The sequence below is a fragment of the Bufo gargarizans genome, chromosome 2 (assembly GCF_014858855.1).
Source record: "Bufo gargarizans isolate SCDJY-AF-19 chromosome 2, ASM1485885v1, whole genome shotgun sequence".
NCBI lineage: Eukaryota > Metazoa > Chordata > Amphibia > Anura > Bufonidae > Bufo > Bufo gargarizans.
This window is the reverse complement of record NC_058081.1, coordinates 661,393,095-661,414,921: the sequence shown is the minus strand read 5'-3', so window position 1 is coordinate 661,414,921 and position 21,827 is coordinate 661,393,095. Positions and strand designations below refer to the sequence as shown.

General features: G+C 40.9%; 1 protein-coding gene across 4 annotated transcripts in view; it reads right to left on the bottom strand.

The window, feature by feature from the left end:
- Positions 1-2,994: 2,994 nt before the first annotated feature.
- CADM1 (cell adhesion molecule 1) overlaps positions 2,995-21,827 on the bottom strand; it is a 264,419-nt gene continuing 245,586 nt past the window's right edge. For all 4 annotated transcript variants that reach the window (XM_044282270.1, XM_044282268.1, XM_044282269.1 and 1 more), the window contains 2 exons: positions 7,422-7,550; positions 2,995-4,897 (listed from right to left, as the gene is read on the bottom strand). In XM_044282270.1, coding sequence (XP_044138205.1) covers positions 4,779-4,897; positions 7,422-7,550 — 248 coding nt within the window. In that variant the 3' untranslated portion in view covers positions 2,995-4,778. The remainder of the gene's footprint in view (positions 4,898-7,421; positions 7,551-21,827) is intronic.

The following is a 21,827-nucleotide window of genomic DNA, read 5'->3' as shown; positions in this document are numbered from 1 at the left end:
TGGGACGGTGATGGCATATTGTTAGGATATGCCATCATGTAAGATAGGTCTGGGTCCCGCACCTATCTCCAGAAAGGAACCCCTGAAATAACCAGAGAGAAGCCATGCGTGGCCACCCTGGAATTCCAAGTATAGGTTAGCACTGAGCAGCCCATTTCTAGCAGTCCTACAGAGGTGAATGAAGAGATGGCCCACACCTGTGGTACGTTGAGCATGCTCACTTAGCTATTTTCAGAACTCCCATAAAGATGAATGGAGAGCACAATAGGCATCCTAATTCTGGAGATGGAAGCGGGTCCCAAAAGGTGGGACCTATGCCTGACATTGATATCATATCCTAGCAATATGCCATCAATGTCCCAGATGGGCCAACCCCTATAATGGATAAGATGGGCAATGTTTCTTTACTACACTTTTATGTATGTACAGTATTTACATTTTAACCTACTTTCCATATCAAGCCAGTCATGGACTATTTTCAGATTTTTCCATAGTATGTGCATTCTAATTTTTTTTCTTTTAACACAAAAGCTGGGTGAGAAATAAGAAGATGAACATGAAATTATTTTATATTTTATTGTCATTTTCTTACAAAGTAATACTCAACAATACATTTCAAACAGTGTACCGTATATTAAAAAAAAATACAGAAATCATACAACTAAAAACAAAAAAATAAAATTAAAAAATTAAAATTAAAAAAGGAATGAATATTTATCTATCCATAATGTGGTTGGTTTTCTTTTGTTTTCCAATGAGGGGGGCTAAGGTTTAGCAGCCTACCTGAGACAGAACAGACAAGGGTGGGAACACAGGGACCTGAGACAAGCAGAAGCGAAAAAACGGATGCTCACAATGAACAAAACAAACTCCAGGAGCCGCCAAAAGGGGAGCGTAAACACGGGCGCTTACACAGGTAAAAATATCTACTGCCAAACAGACTTACAATCTGCCCTAAAACCAGCCAGCATGAGGAATGTCCAGTTTGTACCTTCCCCACACTCCCATTATAAATATCACATTCTGGGAACTTTGGGAGTAAATGCCACGGCCTGTTTGTAAAAAGACGTAAAAGGCGGGAAAACTCGACAAAGCTCTAATAAAATAAATCGCCAGTAAAAAGTTAAGACCCTGTGATATCCTGCCATGGGAGCGGAGGAAGGATTGGGGGGCGGGTAAAAGGTCAGACAGCCAAACGATGGCACAACACGGACAGATAACTGTAGAGGAGGCCGGGTACAGTATAATCAAACAATACACTTTACACATAACAAGAAAAATAAGAAACAATATTTCCATCCTTTTCAAGGAATAATAATCATTTTATCAAAGGAAATGTACAGAAGAAAAATAGTTTCTGTAATGGTAAGAACACAATAACTCTAAAAGTTGTGATTTTTTTTTGTCTATCATTGCCCCAGGCACAGTTGTTAGAAAAAATTCTCGTTGGGGGCTTTGTTATTTCACGGCAGCAAAATTAACATTTTATATCCAAACTGATATGCTTACAGAACTACAGGCTCAATAGATATTTCAGTTTAGTGGATTATGTATACACAGTGATGCTGTATTTGTAAAAGAAATGACATCAGAACCGTATTTCAGATACCGGAAAGAAATATATATTCTTTACGTAATATTACAAATGGTTACGGATGAGGATTTATTTTACCCAATTTCCAAAATTGAATGTAATTTTATTACCAAAAATCACATTTTATCATCAATCATCTCATATAAAAAGCATATTTGGTATTTGAAGCCCAAACCAGTAGTGGATCCAAAATACGGAGGAGGTACCAATCTTTCCATTATATTTTGGTTTCACTCCTGGATTTGGCTGATGCAAAATTCTGACCATGTGAAAGTGACCACAAGAAAGTTTTTAATATTCCTTTTGCAGAAGGGCGTGACAAACCTCTATTCAGGTTAAGGCTGCTGGTTTACAATATCCCTTAAGCAAGGATTATGGCATCGGTGTACACAATTTCACTTGGAAAAAAGCATCTTTTTTTTTTTTTTTGCATTTCAGCTCATGCTAGCAAACATAGCCTAAAGCGACATATAGTGTGATCACCTGAAGATTCACAGAAAGCAGTCTGAAAATAAAATAGAAAACCCGATCCAAGGTAAAACTCTGACTCATCCACAGCCATTGGAAGAATGTTACGTAAAGAGAATCTTTCACTCTTTCATAACATACAAATATCTAGAAAACAGTCGATATGCAATTAAAACACATCAATGACAAAGACCATGTCTGTAACCTCCATTCGCTTCCCCTTAAACACTTCCGAATAGAAAATAAAACTGCAAATCACCACAATTTCTGGATAATCGAGATCTTATAAAACAAAAACTGAAAGAAAAAAAATCTATCAAAAATCACAAACTGTTTGCCTATGTTTTTGATTAGACATCTTCAAAAGTGGACAACCCAACAGTGGCCACAAAGATGTGGTCAGTTTTCTGAAGGATACATGATCCATGATAGACTTTTTAGGACAAGGGCTGTAAGCATGAATCTGTCGCACGTGAATGTGAGAATGAGTGTCTTGGCTTGTTTAAACGACCGAATCTCAGCTTTGTGTTGTCTTAAATATTTCTTCCCACTGAAAAGATGACCGAATCTCAGTCGAAGAACAAAAAATTATTTTGGTCAATATTTTTATCTTTTCCGAGTGGAGTTCCAGTTCTGGTTAAGTATGGAAGGCTATATTGAGTCGAGATACCCCTAGACTTGCTCATTCATGGTGAGTTTCTTCACTCTGCTTATGCCTTGGCCTACGCACGGTATAATATATTTAAGAGTGGGTCCCTGTGTGTTTGATATGTGGGTTGAGGCCAAAAGAGTGATGAGGAAGGTATTGAAATGAAAATGGCTCCTGTGATAGTGCACACATACACATAGGTGATGGGTCAAGCTAGGACACTCTACCTTGACAATGCTACCTAGGACTGGGGGAATTCAACCTTAAAATACCCTTAAAAAAAAAAAAAAAAAAATCTTAATTCTTTCTTAACACATACATAAGAGAAAACATACGAGTCAGCTCGGCAACCATCTTAAAATAACCCCTACATTTCAAATTTTGTAAGACGATATAGGTGCAGATCTACTCAGCAAAATACAGTGGGATTGACAAGAAAGCAACGCACTTACCCTGCTAACACCTTCTATAGCAGCAATGACATCTCATTGTTTTACAGTTTGACAACTTCAGACTGAACCCTTCAGACAACACAATAATATTACAGATTATATAATACAGGTGGCTCTTAGTAGAGTTACGTGAAGAGTTGAATGCCTCGGTTTCACAGGTTGCTGTACTGCGCACTTTTACTACCATATATTTCAAACAAAGTGGCAGGAGGGTACAGCTGTGCAGTGTAGAAACACTGTAGTGACATCACAGCCCTGTACTAAGAGACAGCACTGAAGGAGGAAGATTTTTTTGTGGAAGAAAAGAATGAAGCGAGGAATGCCAGATTTAAGAAAAAAAATATAACTTGCAGTGACAAAGGCATGAGATCAATGAAAAGGATAAAAAGGTAAAGGAGGTAGAAAGACTGAACAGACAGAGATGGGAAAAAGAAGGGCTTTCTATGAGTTGGAAAATATTTGAAATTTGATTTTTCAGAGCAGAAGGAATTTTTTTTCCCATGTACACCCCCTCTTTTTCCTCCAGCTTGCTCCCTTGTGAATAAAAAGGCACATCCGCTTGTATTTCCACCAACTGTCCGAGGTGGGGTGGGGGATGAAGTTGTAGGAGCTTCCTCATGCCTGAAGTGCAGTTGCTTCTGTAAAGTCTTTTTTTTTTTTTTTTTTTTTTTTACTGTTTGTTAATTAAGCGAGGAAAAATTCACTTCCCAGAGAAGAGCAGAATGACTCCTCCATATCACACGCTTGATGCCCAGAAAGGGACACACAGAAAAAGGACCAAGATGAAGAGTTGGAGAGTGAAGATATGGGCAGAATGAACACAATGAGAATGGATCAGCCAGAAGGCAAACAGGATGAAACGTAATGGACTGGAAAAACTATACGACGTGGACAGTCCCTATAGAAGGTGACATGAGGACACACAAGAGCAGGCAACAGGTGGGTAGGAATGGACTACAGGAATGTTTTTTTTTACAGGAAAAAGCTCTTATAAAAAGCAGCGAGGATGAAGCGGATGCACAACAAACCAAAAGGACAGTTACATGGCCACAATCAGATGATATGGAAAAGCAGCCCTAACGGGAAGTGTAATGAGATAGACAAAACATAAGAGAACGCTCAGAAGGAAATGGCACAAGACAAGAATATAAAGCACCCCAGCAGGAAGTGACACAAAAACCAGCCGGGAACACAACAAGAACTTCTCGGGAAAGTGAAATAAAAAGAAAAAACAAGCAAGGCACCAAATTGTCTGCAGATGATAAATATGTCTCTTCAGTGGACAAGGAGCCTGTGAAATATGGGTGCAGAAAGATCTGCATACAGCATCCTCCTGCACTGAAGAGCCCAGAATCCATGTTTTACTTGTAACCCTACCCCCCACCCCACCACAAAGTAAAAACAAGCATTTCAAGCTCCTGTTATTCCCATGAAAGGAAAGTGGCAAACAATAAAAGCAGAGAGTGTTGTGGGGCAATCACTTTATACCAGATGGGTCCCCCGCTCCTCCATCCGCTCCAAAACCAAATGATAAAAAAAACGCAAGACGTTGGAAGGTCCTTCTCCCTAAGGGCAGCGAGTCTGAAGAGAACTCACACCCTTCAACAAGGCCAGGCTAGATAAAATATTCCTTCTTCTCTTCACAGCTGTTCTGCCCACCCTCTGCATTGATGATTGCAGTATCTGCATCTGCTGCGTCATCAGCGCCTTTGGCTTCATGGGTGAAGTATGTTCCTGTATGACAGAAAACAAGAAATATGACACTTTCGGATATTATACCAGAAATGATGGCACACAGATTTTCAACGTACAAGATGCTCTGCAATGATCAGGCATGTGGTGGGCTATTGTGACATCCGAGAACATCTACAGGGTGGGCCATTTATATGGATACACCTTAATAAAATGGGAATGGTTGGTGATATTAACTTCCTGTTTGTGGCACATTAGTATATGTGAGGGGGGAAACTTTCTAAGATGGGTGGTGACCATGGTGGCCATTTTGAAGTTGGCCATTTTGAATCCAACTTTTGTTTTCTTTTCAATAGGAAGAGGGTCATGTGACACATCAAACTTATTGGGAATTTCACAAGAAAAACAATGGTGTGCTTGGTTTTAACGTACCTTTATTCTTTCATGAGTAATTTACACGTTTCTGACCACTTATAAATTGTGTTCAATGTGCTGCCCATTGTGTTGGATTGTCAATGCAACCCTCTTCTCCCACTCTTCACACACTGATGATGTGTTTTCCTCTTTATGCACTGAAGCTGGCACGTTCTCTGAGTTTTTCCAGCAAGATAGTGCACCACCACATTATGGGTGTCAGGTCAGAGCATTCCTAGATGAACAGTTTCCTGGAAAGTGGATTGGTCGTCGTGGGCCAGTTGAATGGCCCCCAAGGTCTCCCGATCTGACCCCCTTAGACTTTTATCTTTGGGGTCATCTGAAGGCAATTGTCTATGCTGTGAAGATACGAGATGTGCAGCACCTGAAACTACGGATACTGGAAGCCTGTGCTAGCATTTCTCCTGCGGTGTTGCTATCAGTGTGTGAAGAGTGGGAGAAGAGGGTTGCATTGACAATCCAACACAATGGGCAGCACACTGAACACATTTTATAAGTGGTCAGAAACTTGTAAATAACTCATGAAAGAATAAAGTTACGTTAAAACCAAGCACACCATTGTTTTTCTTGTCAAATTCCCAATAAGTTTGATGTGTCACATGACCCTCTTCCTATTGAAAAAACTAAAGTTGGATTCAAAATAGCCGACTTCAAAATGGTGGTCACCACCCATCTTGAAAAGTTTCCCCCCTCACATATACTAATGTGCCACAAACAGGAAGTTAATATCACCAACCATTCCCACTTTATTAAGGTGTATCCATATAAATGGCCCACCCTGTAGATTGGCATTGTATGGGAAGGTTCAATGAAGGTGGACATCATATGTGATCAGGTTTAAAACATTTGAATTTCTCACAGAAATTGACCATTTCTGATAAGAGACAACAGTGCTAGGGTATATAAAAGTTAATATATCATCATTTTTTATATATTACTATTCATATATAAAAAACTAGAGCACATAACAGGCTGACATACCAGTTTACTTGTCAACTTTGCTGTATAGACTGGGACATAGTTAGCTGAGGGTACCATTGTACTGATGGATTCCTAGATAAGGCTTTTTGTGTGCATCACCCCTGTTCACTCTCCATTAGCTACCTACACCTAATACCTAGAGTCTGGCTTTAATGGTCTTTAACATTTCTTTGCCAATTAAAGTAGTTTTCCAGGACATGTTGGGTCCTGCAAAGGCTCCTTTAACACAGACTGATTTAGCAGGCAATTATTAGAAACAAACACAACTTTCTCTTTAACATGCAGCAGGTACTAGGTATATTGATAAGCGACCATTTCCGCGATTGCTTGTACCCATACAGTGAAATTTTTTCTGTGCAGCAGATCTCATCTTACATAAGCCAATTTGCTGCACAGAAATGATGATCATCACTGACAACCAAAAGACATGATCACTGGAAAGAGCATTTGTTCATTCACTGGTTGATCGCTGTCATTTTTTACACAGGTCAATTATTGGGAATGAACGTTTCAAGAAATGTTCCACCCCAATAATTGGCCATATTGTAGGTCTGTGTAAACAAACCATTACCATTACAAAGTTGCATGGATCGGCCGCTCGGTAACCCAGTCACGTGACACTCCTGTTCTGAAAATCCTACTTCCAACAATGTCAAGTACTTTGCCAGGTTTCCAGCATAGGCTATGGATGGGACGTCACTTCCGCTGTGAATGGGGCCAGAACTATGCCTCTCCTTGGTGCACGATTCTACCTGTGCGTGTGCCAAGGAGAGGAATATTTATGGACCTTGTAGTAATGTCCCATCCATAGCTCAGGCCAAAGACCTGCTAAAGAACATGACACTAGTGGAAGCAGGATTTTCAGAAGAGGAACGTCATATGACCGGGTTCCCATGCGGCTGACCCACACAATTTTGGAAGGAAAAGTATATTTCAGAATTTCTTCTACAGGCATGTTATGTAATTAAGATGGGTTTGTGTGAGCCGCTGGGACCTGTTAAATCTGCTTTAACGCTCATTAATTGCAGCTGTTATAAAGTACACACACCTTTCTGCACTGTCTGTACATACTATGTAGGAAAAAGGTAGGCACCTTAAAGAAAGTTTTACAACATTTAAAAAATAAATAAAAATGTACAAACATAATTACCTTTATGCCGAGCAAAGTAACGTCCCAGGATGATGAGAAGGCAAAGCATAGCAAAGACAACAACAGCAACAACTCCCCCAATTACCGCATGGTCTACACCTAGAGGACCTTCTTCTGCTGCCCGGGTATCTGTTAGAAAAACAGATGATTAAGACATACATACTAACAGTTACAGAGGACCAAGATTGTTTGTGGGTATTCCCATCTGGGGGATTTATGGTGTATCGACAGGATATGCCATAAATGTTTGATAGGTGCAGGTCCCTATATCCAAAATGGAACAGAGCACACTCTGCTTTTTTCGGAAGTCTCATAGTAGTCACCACCACCACGAGACTTCCGAAAATAGCCAAGCCAAAGCTTGGGTATTTTTTATTTTTTTTTGAAGTCCCATAATGATCAATGGAGGGTGGCTGCACATGCTTGCTCTCTGTTCACTTTTAGCCCTTTTTTAGAAATAGGAGGGGGGACCTGAACCTATCAGATATTTATGGCATATTCTATTGATGTGCCATAAATATGTGCCATAAATATTCTAGATGATAGTACTCCAAAATGTTATGAATTGAGTAAATACTGGTATATGTTTTCTCTTGAGTAAATTTACGTTTTCTCAGAAGAAACACTTCCATGCATTTTACTCATTTTGGGCAAAAGATCATTTTTTCATTTGGTATTTATTAAACATTTTTAGAAGTTTTAGTTATACATGTGGTTAAAAATGCCTCCCTCCCGAGTTCTGTCAGCTGGCAGCTCATGTGAACCCTTATCTCTGATCTCACAAAACTTAATTTACTGTAAGCTATACTTCTAGCAGTTTGGTAAGGGTCCTGACCTCATAGACACTCATACCGGCTAAACGCTTAGGCTGGGTTCACACTTGAGCGTTGCGCAAACGCGCGTTTTACGAGCGTTTTTGACGCGCATTTTTATGCGCGTTTTTGTAATAGTAAACGCGCGTTTGACGCGCGTTTGTGTGATTCACTACAGTGTCCTATGGCCACAAACGCCCCAAAAGTCGCTCATGTACTTTTTGGAGCGTCGGGCGTTTTACAGCGCGATCGTACGCGCTGTAAAACGCCCAAGTGTGAACCATTCCCATAGGGAATCATTGGTTTCTCCTTGTTGAGCGTTTTACAGCGCGTAGGAACGCGCTGTAAAACGCTCAGGTGTGAACCCAGCCTTAGGGTGCATGTTCAGGCTTTTTGATGCAGTTTTTGAAGCCAAAATCAGGTGTGGATCCTAACAGGAGAGAAAGTATTAGGGCAAATACTACTTTAACACTACACTTTTTGTTTTTTAGATCTTATTCTGGTTTTGGCTTCAAAAACTGCATTAAAAAAAAAACTGAACATGTGTCAGCTCCCTAAGAGTTTAGCAATTATGAGTGTTTATGAGGTCAGGAGACCAGAGAGAAGGCTATCTGTCAGCAAATAAATAGACTTATATTTAACCACACGTATCACAAAAAAATGTTGAACTTTTTTTTAAATAAAGACCAATTAAAAATATATATTTTTAGCAGAAAATGAGTAAAATGTAAATTATAAAAAATTGTTCCGAAGGTGTCCAAAGCCTTTAAGTATAGCGATGTTTCGTTGATTTTTTAAAACCATGATCAATTCCTCTGTAATTGTGTACTATGCTACAGTAAAAAGGACACGGTACTAAGTGGTTAGTGAACTATATTAGTATCAGATTACATTTATAGACATAAATAAATGAATTACTGTTGTACCTAATACAGGTTATCCTCTGCTTTAAAACACTGCCCCAAACAGAAGACCACAGAAACCCATAGAGTAAAAAATTATTGTAAACAGTTTTTGAATTTAAACCTTGGCAATACTCATTGTGAATAGACAACCTAAAAACGATACCGTTCAAATAAAAGAGGCTCGTTTGGAACAGTCTCCTCTCTTCCTGGAGGGAGTGTACCAATTGGTACTGCCCTAATGTAAATGTATAGAATGCCAAACAGTAAGTCAATTTACTGAGCGTGAATTAGACATGATGCTGTCTAATCAGACAGTTAAAGGTATGATCTACTTGGGAAAGGAAGAGTCTGGAGCGTTGAGCCTCAGCGGACAGAGTTGTCATTTACAGGTTCCAACGAAACGTGTCTAAGCAGAAACCTTAATGCTAAGTGACTGTTATTGATTCAAGTCCTGGTACAGGTAAGGAGGCTCATCGGGGACAGATCATGTAGAACGTCCAGAAAGAACTGGCAACAATCCTTCAGGATGGGTCAATACATAGAGGATGGGAGGCATTTTAATTACAACTGCCCACACACCTGCAAAATCTCATTATCACAAAGTGACAGACACCTTATAAAGTTACAGAAAATGGAACAGGACATTTTTTAAAGGGTCTGTGGAGTTTGTCTGGTATTGCAGCTCACTGCCATTCAACTGATTAGACTGGAACCAAGACGCCAAATCAGATATAGTTCATGGAATAAAGTGGCAATTTTTCTCTTAAAAAAAATAAAAAAAATAAAATATTTTCTAATCCTAGAAAATACCTTAACAGGATTTTCCAGGTTATAGATATTGATGAATCTGAAAGAAAGCCGAGTTGCAGTACCTGTGAATGGCCACTACACAGTGTATGGCGCTGTGATGTTCCAGCTTTGTATATTTATTTTACTTCCTGGAAGCACATCTGTACAATGAAGCTGTTTGGTGGTGGAGGAGCCACGTGTCAGACTCCCACTGATCTGAAACCCCTTTAATCCTTGATTATTAGTTTCAATATAGCACCCAGTTATACTACCCTATTATTTTCATAGTAACATCAGATTATTATTAAAATAAAAAAATCCAAATGGTTTAGCTAATGATAGCCTCACACCACACTGCCCATTGCTTTTAGGCCATACATAGCATATTTTTAGCTCATTGGTTTCTTTTTTTTTTTTTTTATCCTTTTAATGACCCAGTGCAGGAAATCCATTTTCAAAACTATTTTAGTAGACTGGTTAATGAAAGGTCACCAGCTGAAGATTAAAGAGGCTCTTTCGAGAGTTTGATATAGATGGCCTAGATGTCATCAATATCTGATTGTTGGTTGTCCGACTCCTGGCACCCATGTCGGTTTGAAGTGGCGCGACCTCCTCACAACTTACCAAGCACAGCGCCGTACATTGTGTAGTGACTGTGCTTGGTATTGCAGCTCAGGCCCATGCACTTGAATGGGACAGCGCTGCACCTAGGGCATGTGACTGATGACCGTGACATCAATGGCCTAGGAAACGGCCACTAGATAACCGCGGCCAGTCAAAAAAACACCGGAGTAGCGGGAATTGGACTCCCACAGATTAGACCTATCCTGAGGATAGGCTGTTAATATTGAACACCCGGAAAACCCATTTATCCTGTTTGGTTTGAAATGGATGCATCAAACATATCTCACCTTATAAATATGATGATGTGTTAAAAACACATAGGTCGCCTGGTTTAGGAAACAGATTTCAGATAATCGCTGGGGGCGCAAGCAGCAGGACTCCCTGTGATGAGCTTAACAACAAAGTGGGAGTCTCCAAAGTAGACAACGCTCACAAAAGAGTTGGGCATTGTATCAAACAAAATCACACCTTAAGGCCTCATGTACACGACCGTGACGTTTTTTGCGGTCCACAAAAACGGAAGCCGCCCGTGTGCCTTCCGCATTGTAGACATGTCTATTCTTGTCCGCAAAACGGACAAGAATAGGACATGTTCTATTTTTTTTTCCGGGGCCTCGGAACGGAGCAACGGATGCGGACAGCACACGGAGTGCTGTCCGCATCTTTTGGAGCCCCATTGAAGTGAATGGGTCCGCAGTTTTTCCGGCTCGGATGCGGACCATAACTACAGTCGTGTGCGTGAGGCCTAAAGGGGAAACTTTTATGTTGATAGGATATCCTTAGATATCCTAAGATAGGTCGTTAAAATTGGGTTGGCAGGGGTCAAATTCATGGCACCCCCTCCAATCAGCTGTTAATTGGGAGTAGTGGTGCTGTAACCAAGCGCTAGCATCTACATGGTGGACCAATTGATTGGAGGGGATGCCAGAAGTTGGATTCCCACCAATTTGATATTGTTGATCTATCCAAAGGATAGGCCATCACTATAAATGTGCCCGAGAACCCTTATGAGGACCGTTAACAGATCTGTAGCTCTAAGAATGCAGCATGCCTATACACTAAATCAACTTCAAGAATCCATAGGTCAAGGACGACCGACAGTTTCCCTAGCACTAGGGTCGTCTTTGTCTTGGTCCACTATTAATTAAACTGAATTAAGCCTCTTTGAAAGTAAATTAGCCACCAAATGTTTGCGACATAAGCGAGACTTTTTATCTCTCTGCATCTTCTCCTTCGTTTGTGAGTGGTACTTCATGCATTAAATGTTATTTCATCGACGGCTGTGTGAAAATCTTTTGTGTGGCGCCTCGTCATGTGCATGTTTTATTGGCCTTTTTTGAATTCAGGAAATGTATTGCAAAAAGATTAAGCTCATTGTGAGCAGCTCTGATAACAAATACCAAACAAAATGTATTAAAACGTAGTAATAAAAAAAATAATCCCGCAGAGCAGAGGTCGGTGTGACAGCCTCACATGACAAATGCCACATTATTCACATTACTTGCAAATCCTACTATGCTATTTTAGAAGAACATTGAGTCTTTCTCCAGTTCAGCCGCAGCAGAAACAAATGCAGACAATGTGAAATAGTCTGGCACAATGGTAAATATGTGAGCAGGATGTAGAGAGACGCCAGGAGAGCGAGGGGTACCGCAGCAGAAGTATGCCGGGCACTATCAAAGGGCAGATTCTTCAACTTTTTATCTCTGGTTATAAAAATTTTAAGAGGCACCGATGCGAACAAGTCTAATTTACCAGACAGCTGACTATTCTCCATAGACTACACCAATATGGCCTTTATAATAGCTGTATTATTGTAACCCTGCAATATGTCTCCTAATGACAGAGCGATTCGTGCCACAGCATTACAACTTCACCGGCACCGCAATCTCATTTCCATGGTCTATCATTGCTCAATAAATGAAACCAAATACACAAGTATTTTCTTAATAAGATTAGCAGTTCCACCATAACATTAGCAGCATTACCGCCACCATATTAAAATTAGATTTCACCATTTCCAAGAGGCCGAAAAAACCCTCTTTGTTAAAGAAATGAATGCATGTTAAAATACAATATCTGAAGAGGTTTTTTAGGCTGGGCGCACATGTACATCGGAGGCTCCATTTTCATCCTTTGTCACAAATTCCTTGCCAGCACAGCATGCAGCACAACCAGATGGACCCTATTATAAATCAATAGGGTTTGTTGGGTGCCATCAGGGCTCATTCTGTGATGGATCCAGCATAACGTTCTAACCAGATGACAAGGGGAAACTTCTTTCAAAAATATTAAATGGTCATACAACCCTTTAATATGGAGAAGATTTGATAAGACTGGCATTTTATACTGTATTCCCCCCAAAAAAGGTTAGCATGCATTTTGACAATTAGAGAGGTTGTACAGGGGCATTATATGTATGACTTATCCTTAGAATAGGTTATCAATATCAGATCAGTGAGGGTCTGACTCCGGGCACCCCCGTCGATCAGCTGTATGAAGAGGGTGATGCGCTTGTGCAAGAGCTGCTTCCTCTTCAAGATTACGCTGCATGTGATCTCTTTTGCAGGAGCAATGGGATGTCTGGCGATTTGATATTGATGACCTATCCCGAACATAGGTTATCAATATAAATCCCCTGTACAACCCCTTTAACCACCTAACTGTTTTGCCCAAGCTCAGCTCCAACAGAGGAGATATCACTGTTAGAAATCAAGTCAGGAAAAAACGCAGGTAAAACCGGCTTTTACTTTTAGCTATATTCACAGCATTCTGATTTCTAACAGTGATATCTTCCCATGTACTGAACATATTGCTGTCATTCTGGTATTGCCAGCTTTCAAACACTACAAAGCCCACATTATTCGCTGGTACCAAACCAGAGATATGAGCAGCTAAAGCAGTCACCCCCCATCCCCAGCCCTTCAGTCTGGAGGAGAATGAGAGAGCAGCTGCAGATCTGACAGGCTGCAGGAGGAAAGGGAAAAAAAATGACTGTACTGACCCATATAATAAAATTACATTATTTTTGCCACACAGTGAACGCCGTAAAAAATAAATTTCCACAAAATAATGTCAAATTGCTGTTTTTGTTTTTATATCTTTTTTAAAAATCTAAAAATAATAAAAGTTATTTAATACACTATATATACAGTACCCCAAAATAGTTCCTAAAAAACCTACAAAAAATCCCGCTAAATAAAAATAAAATTTGAAGAAATTTTTTAAAAATAGTTATCACTGCTAGAACACAAAGTGGTAAAATATTATTGGTCCTTAAGGCTAAAATTAATTTTGTCACTGAGGGTTAAAATGCAATAGTGTCCCCCGAGTCGTGCGCCAACAACATTTACTGCAGACACACATAAATCTACAATAAAAAAAAAAGTGACATTTTTAGGAGAGTTTTTTAAATGTAAACGTGACTGTTAGTAGTTTAACATGTTTTTGGTGCATTGGGTCAATTCTGAAATCAGAAAATGAAGACATTTTCATCTGCTATAAGTGTAGATTTGCGCCCCTTTAATAAATCTGTCTAAAAGTTTTAGGCCACGGCCCTAAGATAGGGACAATTATCAGACAATAACTGGCCTGTAGAAAATGTCCTGCTGATCATCCTTATTGGGTGATCATATATTTTCTATACCCAAAAATAATAAACTAATAGAAGCAGCACTGCATTACCTTAAAACAGGATTTATAGTCCATTCATGTATAGTAATCCTCAACTGGTGGGTGCACGCAGTATCAGACCTTGGCTTGATGGTCCCAAAGATGTATCCTCAGAAAGATCTGCAGCACCCCAAATAGTTTCACAGCAGTAGGTGTGTTTATTCGAAAGATAGCATCATGACAGAGTGACGTTTCGACTAAAAAGAAAAAGACTCGAGTCGAAACGTCTCTCTGTCATGATGCTATCTTGTGAATAAATGCACCTACTGCGGATCTTTGAGGATACATATATTTTATGTGGCACAAAGGCCCCATTTGTCACCAGCACATCACCTGTGTAAACACTGATGTGCTGCCTGCAAACAAGGAAACTGCATAAGGATGAACAATCATTACCAATCATTGCTGCATATAAATGAGAGGGCAACGATTGGAAACATTCACAGGAACGTCTGCCCCCGACCACTGCCTGCTGTTTTGGCCTATCTAAAAGGGTCTTATGTTAAATGCACCACAATGTTGGCTCAATTTGCAGCACAATCTATCTTACCTGGCTTGTGGCAAATTTATATTTTGTGCCTCTCTAGACAGTTTTGAAAAGGTGGTGGCTCCGAGAAGCCATAATATGCAGCAAAAATGTGCCCCAATTTTCAAGCAAAATATTGGTCTAAAGTAGGCCAACCAAGGGATGACGTAAGGAATAGAAAATCTAACATGTCTCACAAGATGCATCAAATCTATCACACAGCATGAGCCGCTGCGATACGTTTGGCGTATCATCCACCTGTCTGGTCTAGTTTTAAGCTGTGTAAATTTAAGAACTAATATTACATCCCACTATGTTTTCTCTTGCTCTGTGGCTCTGCACGCCCGGAAAGACCTTTTTATCATGTGCTGTAAATGACAACTCGTGTATTCTTTAAACGTAATGACGTTAGTTTGAAGTGTGAATGTAATTATAGAAGAAGCTAATGCAGCTACAGCAATTTAGGAAATGGCGACTTTCAAAACGCTCAGAACATTCAACTGAGGATGGATGGTGAACATTGCCATGAGACAGGGACGTAAATGTTAAAAGGGGTTCTTTGGGACTAACCATAACTAAAAGAATAAAATATCACAGCTTATATATAAATATATCTGTGCACTGGGTCGAAATGGAAGGGAGGGTTGAGAAATTAAAATATAATCTCCTCGACTTACAGTATCCCATGAATACTCTGACCAGCCGAGCATGCTTGTTTACCCCAAAAGGAGGGGGGAAAGGGTAAAAAAAAAGGCACTGGGGAACAGTCAGGGGCTGTTACAGATCTCATAGGGCCCCATGGCAAAAATAAGTTTGGCCCCCCTCTCCGCCCCACCCAGTTTACCAAAACTTGGGGACTATCGCAAAGTGTTCGTCTGTTCGGTTATTGGAAATAGAAAAATGTAATGCGAGTGAGTGGTGGATGCATCACACGACAAAGCCTAAGGGCAGGTCTGCGTAGAAAGGCACATGTTGTTCTGCACTAGGTCAGTGCATGTACCAACGTAATGTAAAACTGTGGACAACAAATACATTTCTTCACAAATTAACCTATAGAGATGAAGGTTTTGCGTACTATGGTTACATAAAAAAAAAAAGTAAACGGGGGCCACCACCACCAGTAATCCGGCTCTGGATATAGCCGCAAACATTTTGTCACGATCAGTGTGGGAGGGAAACTCCACACTGATCACAGGAGGGAAGGGGAACAGCAACTGGGCCTGGAAACTAGGGAAGAAACAGGTCACCTCCTAAACAACCCTAATCCGGGCCCTGACTACCTATCAATATGAATAGACCCTAAAGGTAGGAATATTCATATGCAGGATATCTAGGCTAGGCCTTAATAGCCCTATTAGGCCCTGGAAAAGGTTAGGACCAGAGACAACTCATTCCACCCCAGATGGATGAATGGAAGTCTCTGTCTCAGGCCCAGATACAAACAACAGGGAATATAACAAACACAAAACTTAACTTCTGTAGAGACGACGGGCAGGAACATCAGAGACGACCTCACGCCAGCTCAGCCAAACCCAAATGAAGCTATCTACCGCATGGTCAGAAGGGTGGGGTCAGACTATAAAGGGTAGAAGTGATGACCACTGAGCAACAGCTAAGAAAAGGGAAGTGGTCATTAACCCCATCAATACTGAATTAAGAGAATTCAAGGAGGCTGTTAGATTCCTCCACGCTCAGCCAGTCTCCCTGATTTCCTGACAGTCACCTAAGGGACCGTGACACATTTTAGTTCAAACTGGCCATGTATGCTCAAGACTGCAGACGAAGGATCTTTCTGAGAATGTTCTTTCAAAGAGTCATTTCAGCCACAATCGATCTTTCTTCAAACAAAAGCATCTTTTGTCCCACTAGTGGACGAAAATGTCAAACTTCGACACCTTGTCAGACGTTGTTAAAGTATAACTGTCATTCCTTTTTTATTTTTATAATGTGTAGGGGCAGTGATACTGACCATTTTTGGAGCGTTGCTGAAGCTCAAAATGGGCCACTTTAGAGCTATGTTTCGAATAGAAATGTACGATTTCAGTAATTAAAGTATATTGCAAAATTGGTCAGTATCACTGTCCCTACACATTAAAAAAAATAAAAAACATAATGACAGTTACACTTTAAGTTGCACACATCCATTTTGGTCAACTTCAGACTATTGCCTTTTGGCACCTTCCGTGCTATAATCATACAAGACTTTGACGGAGGCTATGCCGGGACATGTAATGCACAAAGTGAAGATTGCGATATCTAACTTCCACATTGTATCTAATGATGGTCAATGTTGGATGTGAAATACTGTACAACGTGCTTCGACTGCAACCAAAATCCAAACACTGTTGGACATTTGATCGCCAGCAGCATGCAACTTTGCCATATAGACCACAATACAAATCACGTGCGACTTACCTGCAACTTTTCTGCAGTTGGCTGTGTTTTTAAAGTCAAGTCGCAGGTCTAAAATAGTTGCGTTGCAGATAAGTCGCATCAATGTTTCTGCTTGCATGACTTGAGGTCGCGTGACACGTCGCCATAGTCAACAAAGAACCGAAATTCTAGCCAAGGTCTTCCATCTGTTGAGTGAAGTGCCCGCATCTTGCACAAGTACAACCATCAGCGAGGATTCAATATTCCCTCATGTAGCTATTTGTGCCCCAGATTGTTAAACAGTATAAATATATTACTGATGTTAACACAACCCTCAGGACTGTAATAAAAGGGCAAACTAATCCACTTAATGGATAGTTTGCCTTCAGAATTTCCCTAATTATCTCTCATAGGAAACATATACTCATTAAAAAGCAGATTCTAAAATGTTCCTTGTAGTGTGCCTTTTTTAAGAGTTCTCATACAAAACTGATTTATCTCCCAAACTCTGAGAATCTGAAGTCTTAAAGGACGTCAGAGATGGAGAATGAGCGCTGCAAACACAGGATAGAGGAAAGTACCTCACGAAGGAACAGTACATGAAGAGAACAGAAGGGCAATGTTGGGAAGTATATTCCAACCAGAGCCTTGTGAGGCTTCAGATACTAGTCTTACTGAGTCTAGTCTTAAAGGGAACCTGTCACCAGGATTTTTTGCATAGAGCTGGGGACATGGGCTGCTAGATGGCCACTAGCACATCTGCAATACCTAGTCCCCATAGCTCTGTGTGCTTTTATTGTGTTAAAAAACAGTTTTGATCCATATGCAAATGACCTGATATGAGTCCTGTATCCGGAGATGAGTCAAGCGGAAAGGAGCCTAGCACCGCCCCGCGTCCTCCGAATCTCCTCCTTGCTGGCTGACGTCACAGAGCTGGAGCGCCGAAATCTCGCGATGCGCGAGCTAGCGCATGCGCAGTGTCGGCATCACGTTCATTCCCTGTGCTGGCATCAGCACAGGGAACGAACTACGCATGCTCCAGCTCTGTGACGTCAGCCAGCAAGGAGGAGATTCGGAGGACGCGGGGCGGTGCTGGGCTCCTTTCCGCTGGACTCCTCTCTGGATACAGGACACATATCAGGTTCATTTGCATATCGATCAAAACGTTTTTTTTAGCACGATAAAAGCACAGAGAGCTATGGGGACTGGGTATTGCAGATGTGCTAGTGGCCATCTAGCAGCCCATGTCCCCAGCTTTATGCACAAAATCCTGGTGACAGGTTCCCTTTAAACCTTTAAGGACCGAACGATTTTCCGTTTTTTGTGTCTCCGTTTTTCACTCCCTGCCTTACTGAAGCCATAACTGGTTTATTTTTACATACACGCCGCCATATGGGGGCTTGTTTTTTGTGGGAAAGTTGTACTTTCTAATGGTGCTAATTAATGTTGCATACAAGGTAGTGGGAAGCTGGAAAAAAAAATCCAGATGGCTAGGAACTGGAAAAAATAAAATAAAAATAGGCAATTCTGGCCACAGTTGTATGGGTTTAATTTTTACGGCGTTCCCTATGAGGTAAAATTGACCTGTGCCATTCATTCTCTGGATCAGTACAATTCCGGCGATACCACATGTGTATACCGGTAAATTTTCTTGTGTTTTAATGCTTAACAAAAAAGAAAAACTTTTGAATTTTTTTTTTTTTTCCTTTTCATCGCCATCTATGGAGCTGTGTTAGGGCTAATTTTTGCAGGGTGATCTGTACTTTTCATTGATACCATTTTGGGGTGTGTGACTTTTTTATCGCATTTTATTCTTTGATTTCTTTTACTGTTACGCTGTTCAGGATATATTTTTTTGTATTTTAATAGTACAACGTTTTGTCATGTGGCAATGCTTTTGATGTTTGTTTTATTGTTTATTTTTATTATGGGAAAAGGGGGTGATTTGAATTTTTATATTTATCATATATCATCAGATCACTTCTCTCATAGACGCCAATGTATTAGCATTAACGTCCATGAGAAATTTGCTATGTCCCTTTGGAGCCCTGCCAAAGAGGGACCAAGCCTGCCAGAGAATGAACGGCTCTCCCGATTGCTGCTACGGGGAGCAGTTCCAACCCTCCTGGGTTTTCAGCGCACAGACATTAGCTCTGGGTGTCTGCTGGGTGAAACAGCAGGCACTCGGCGGCTATGGTAGGTGGATGTGGTGGATGTTTCTAAGAGATTAAACGATCACTTGTGCTTTTACAAATCTTTTCTGAATGCCGAGACCCCCACCGATCACTAGAAGGAGATAGGAGGGCTCATATAATGCTCTCCCCCTCCTCGCTGTAGGTGTTTCTCTCTTCGTTCGGTGGGGTTCTCAGCACTCAGACACCCCATCCCTCTGGATCAAAACCTTTGATATGTCGCTATGACATGTAAAAAAAAATTCAAAGTTCAGTGAAAGTTTAAGATGTGCATGCGCCTTTAGGCTAACCGCCACCTCTCCCGAAACTCCCATACACATGCATGTTCAGCTTGACCAATGTACACTGCCAGACAACCCTGGTGGAGGCTTATTTCTCAGGAGAAAAAGCATTAGGCATTAAAGGACTGAAATTCTACGCGCCTGATCTTTAGTTCTCCAGACATCATCTTGCAGTGGAGATTTGGGAGAACCACACACCTACCAAAAAGGGTTCATCCACTTCAAGGCTCCTCTCCACAACCAGTGACCCTAAAAACACCACCAATGGCATTTGGAAGTATGGCCACATGTCAGCAGCATCGGTCAGTTCTGGCTGACCACATATAGTAGGAGAGGTGTGATAAAAAAGCTTGGGGACTTCCTATGTATACAATGGGATAAGATTATTGAGCGGGTTCTTGGGAAATGAATGGTGAGACATCAGGAAAATAAATGGTGTATAACCTAAATGGTACAGCCACACGTGGCGTAACCCTGGCAGATTTTCCACAGCAAAACTGCCTGCACAAAATCCACCGCGTTTACAGCAAGTAACGAAGTGCGTGAGGCTACTTTCACATCTCCATCAGCAAAAACGATTCCGTTATGGTTATACAATCATCTGCATCCGTTCTGAATGGATCCGGTTGTATTCTCTCTAAAATGACCGTGAAGGATCGGGCACTAAAATCATTGTAAGTCAGCGGGCGCTGGATCAGTTTTCTTTCGTGTCCGAGAAAACGGACCTGACACCATTGACTTACATTGTGTTTTATAACTGATCTGTCTTGATCAGTATCCCATGACGCACACAAAAACGCTGCTTGCAGCGGTGGTGTGTCCGGCATGGGAACACAACGAAACTGAATGCATTCTAGTGCACTGCGTTCCATTCAGTTCTGTTTTGTCCCCATTGACAATGAATGGGGACAAAATTGAAGCGTTTTCCTCCGATTTTAAGATACTATGACAGATCTCTATAGCGGAAAGAAAAATGCAGACATGAAAGTAGCCTGACATTTAAAAAAACGTCAACCACACTGTGCAGAATATTTTTGCAGTGGTGCCTGCACACAACTTTACCTGCGGCGTAGGTTTTATATATTCAGCATGTCGATTTATGCTGCAGATTTCATGCATGGGGTGAAATCCACAGCAAAGTCAAACGACTTTTAGCTGCGGCCTTGTGTCAATGTTCCCCAAGGATGAATTTAGATGTGGCGGATTTGCTACAGATTTTTCCTGTGAAATTCTGTGGGTAAAAGCTCTGAACATTTTCTGCAAGGAAAACTTTCTGCAGGCTGCAGTTTTTCCAATCTGCCGTACGCTCAGGTTCGTCACTGAGTTTATCACTTTCAATGTAGTAGGGGTAAAATCCACATGTAACACGATAAGGACATAGGACAGAAAGAGAAACGTGGACAATTTGCAAACCTCTGGACAGAACAGAAAAATAAAAATAGAAAAATAGAAAAACCAAAAAGAGTTTCGGTGATCAGTAGCAGGAGAGTGCACTGGGAAGAAAGAGGACAGAAGGACAGATGGCAAAGGAAAGGTAGAAAGTGCAAGAAGCAGATCATGGAAAGGTGTAAGAATGGGACCAAGTCTACACAGCGGGTTATAATGAACGGCTGAGTGGCGAGCTGACATACAAGAAAAGGCAAAGGGCATAATGGCCAGCAGGACAATGTGGAAAAGATCACATGCTAAAAAGAAGTAATAGTAAGAAGGAAGTACAAAGGAGACCAGGTTAGTTAGGGGACAAAACGAGGAGACTGACAGCATCATGTGCACAATAGAGAAGACAAAGAGCAGAAAGGGATCATAAAGGATGAAGAACATCAAGAACCTGAACCAAACTGAGTTAAAATAGAACAAAGAAGAATGTTACAATCAGATACTTCAATAAAGACCTGGGCCTATAGTCACATTGGCAGGAAGACACACTGTCTGGACAAATGGAGAATACATACAGTATATGCATGCCCTGAACAGAGACTATAGTAATAATGTACGACAACTCACAAGAAAGCCACCAAACAGGAGCACGGTAACATACCAGGCGCAGGCAGTTACCAACATGCAATGATCTGCTAGTGCACCGCATGCCAGGATGCCACATGTTAAAATCATGCACATATGCAGGGAGACGGAAACGGTGAGCATGTACGCCTCCGATAGTGTAGAGGGACCTTTACAATCAAAGTGGTTCTTTAAACATTAGAAAACACTAGATCATTCTTCTAGAAACAG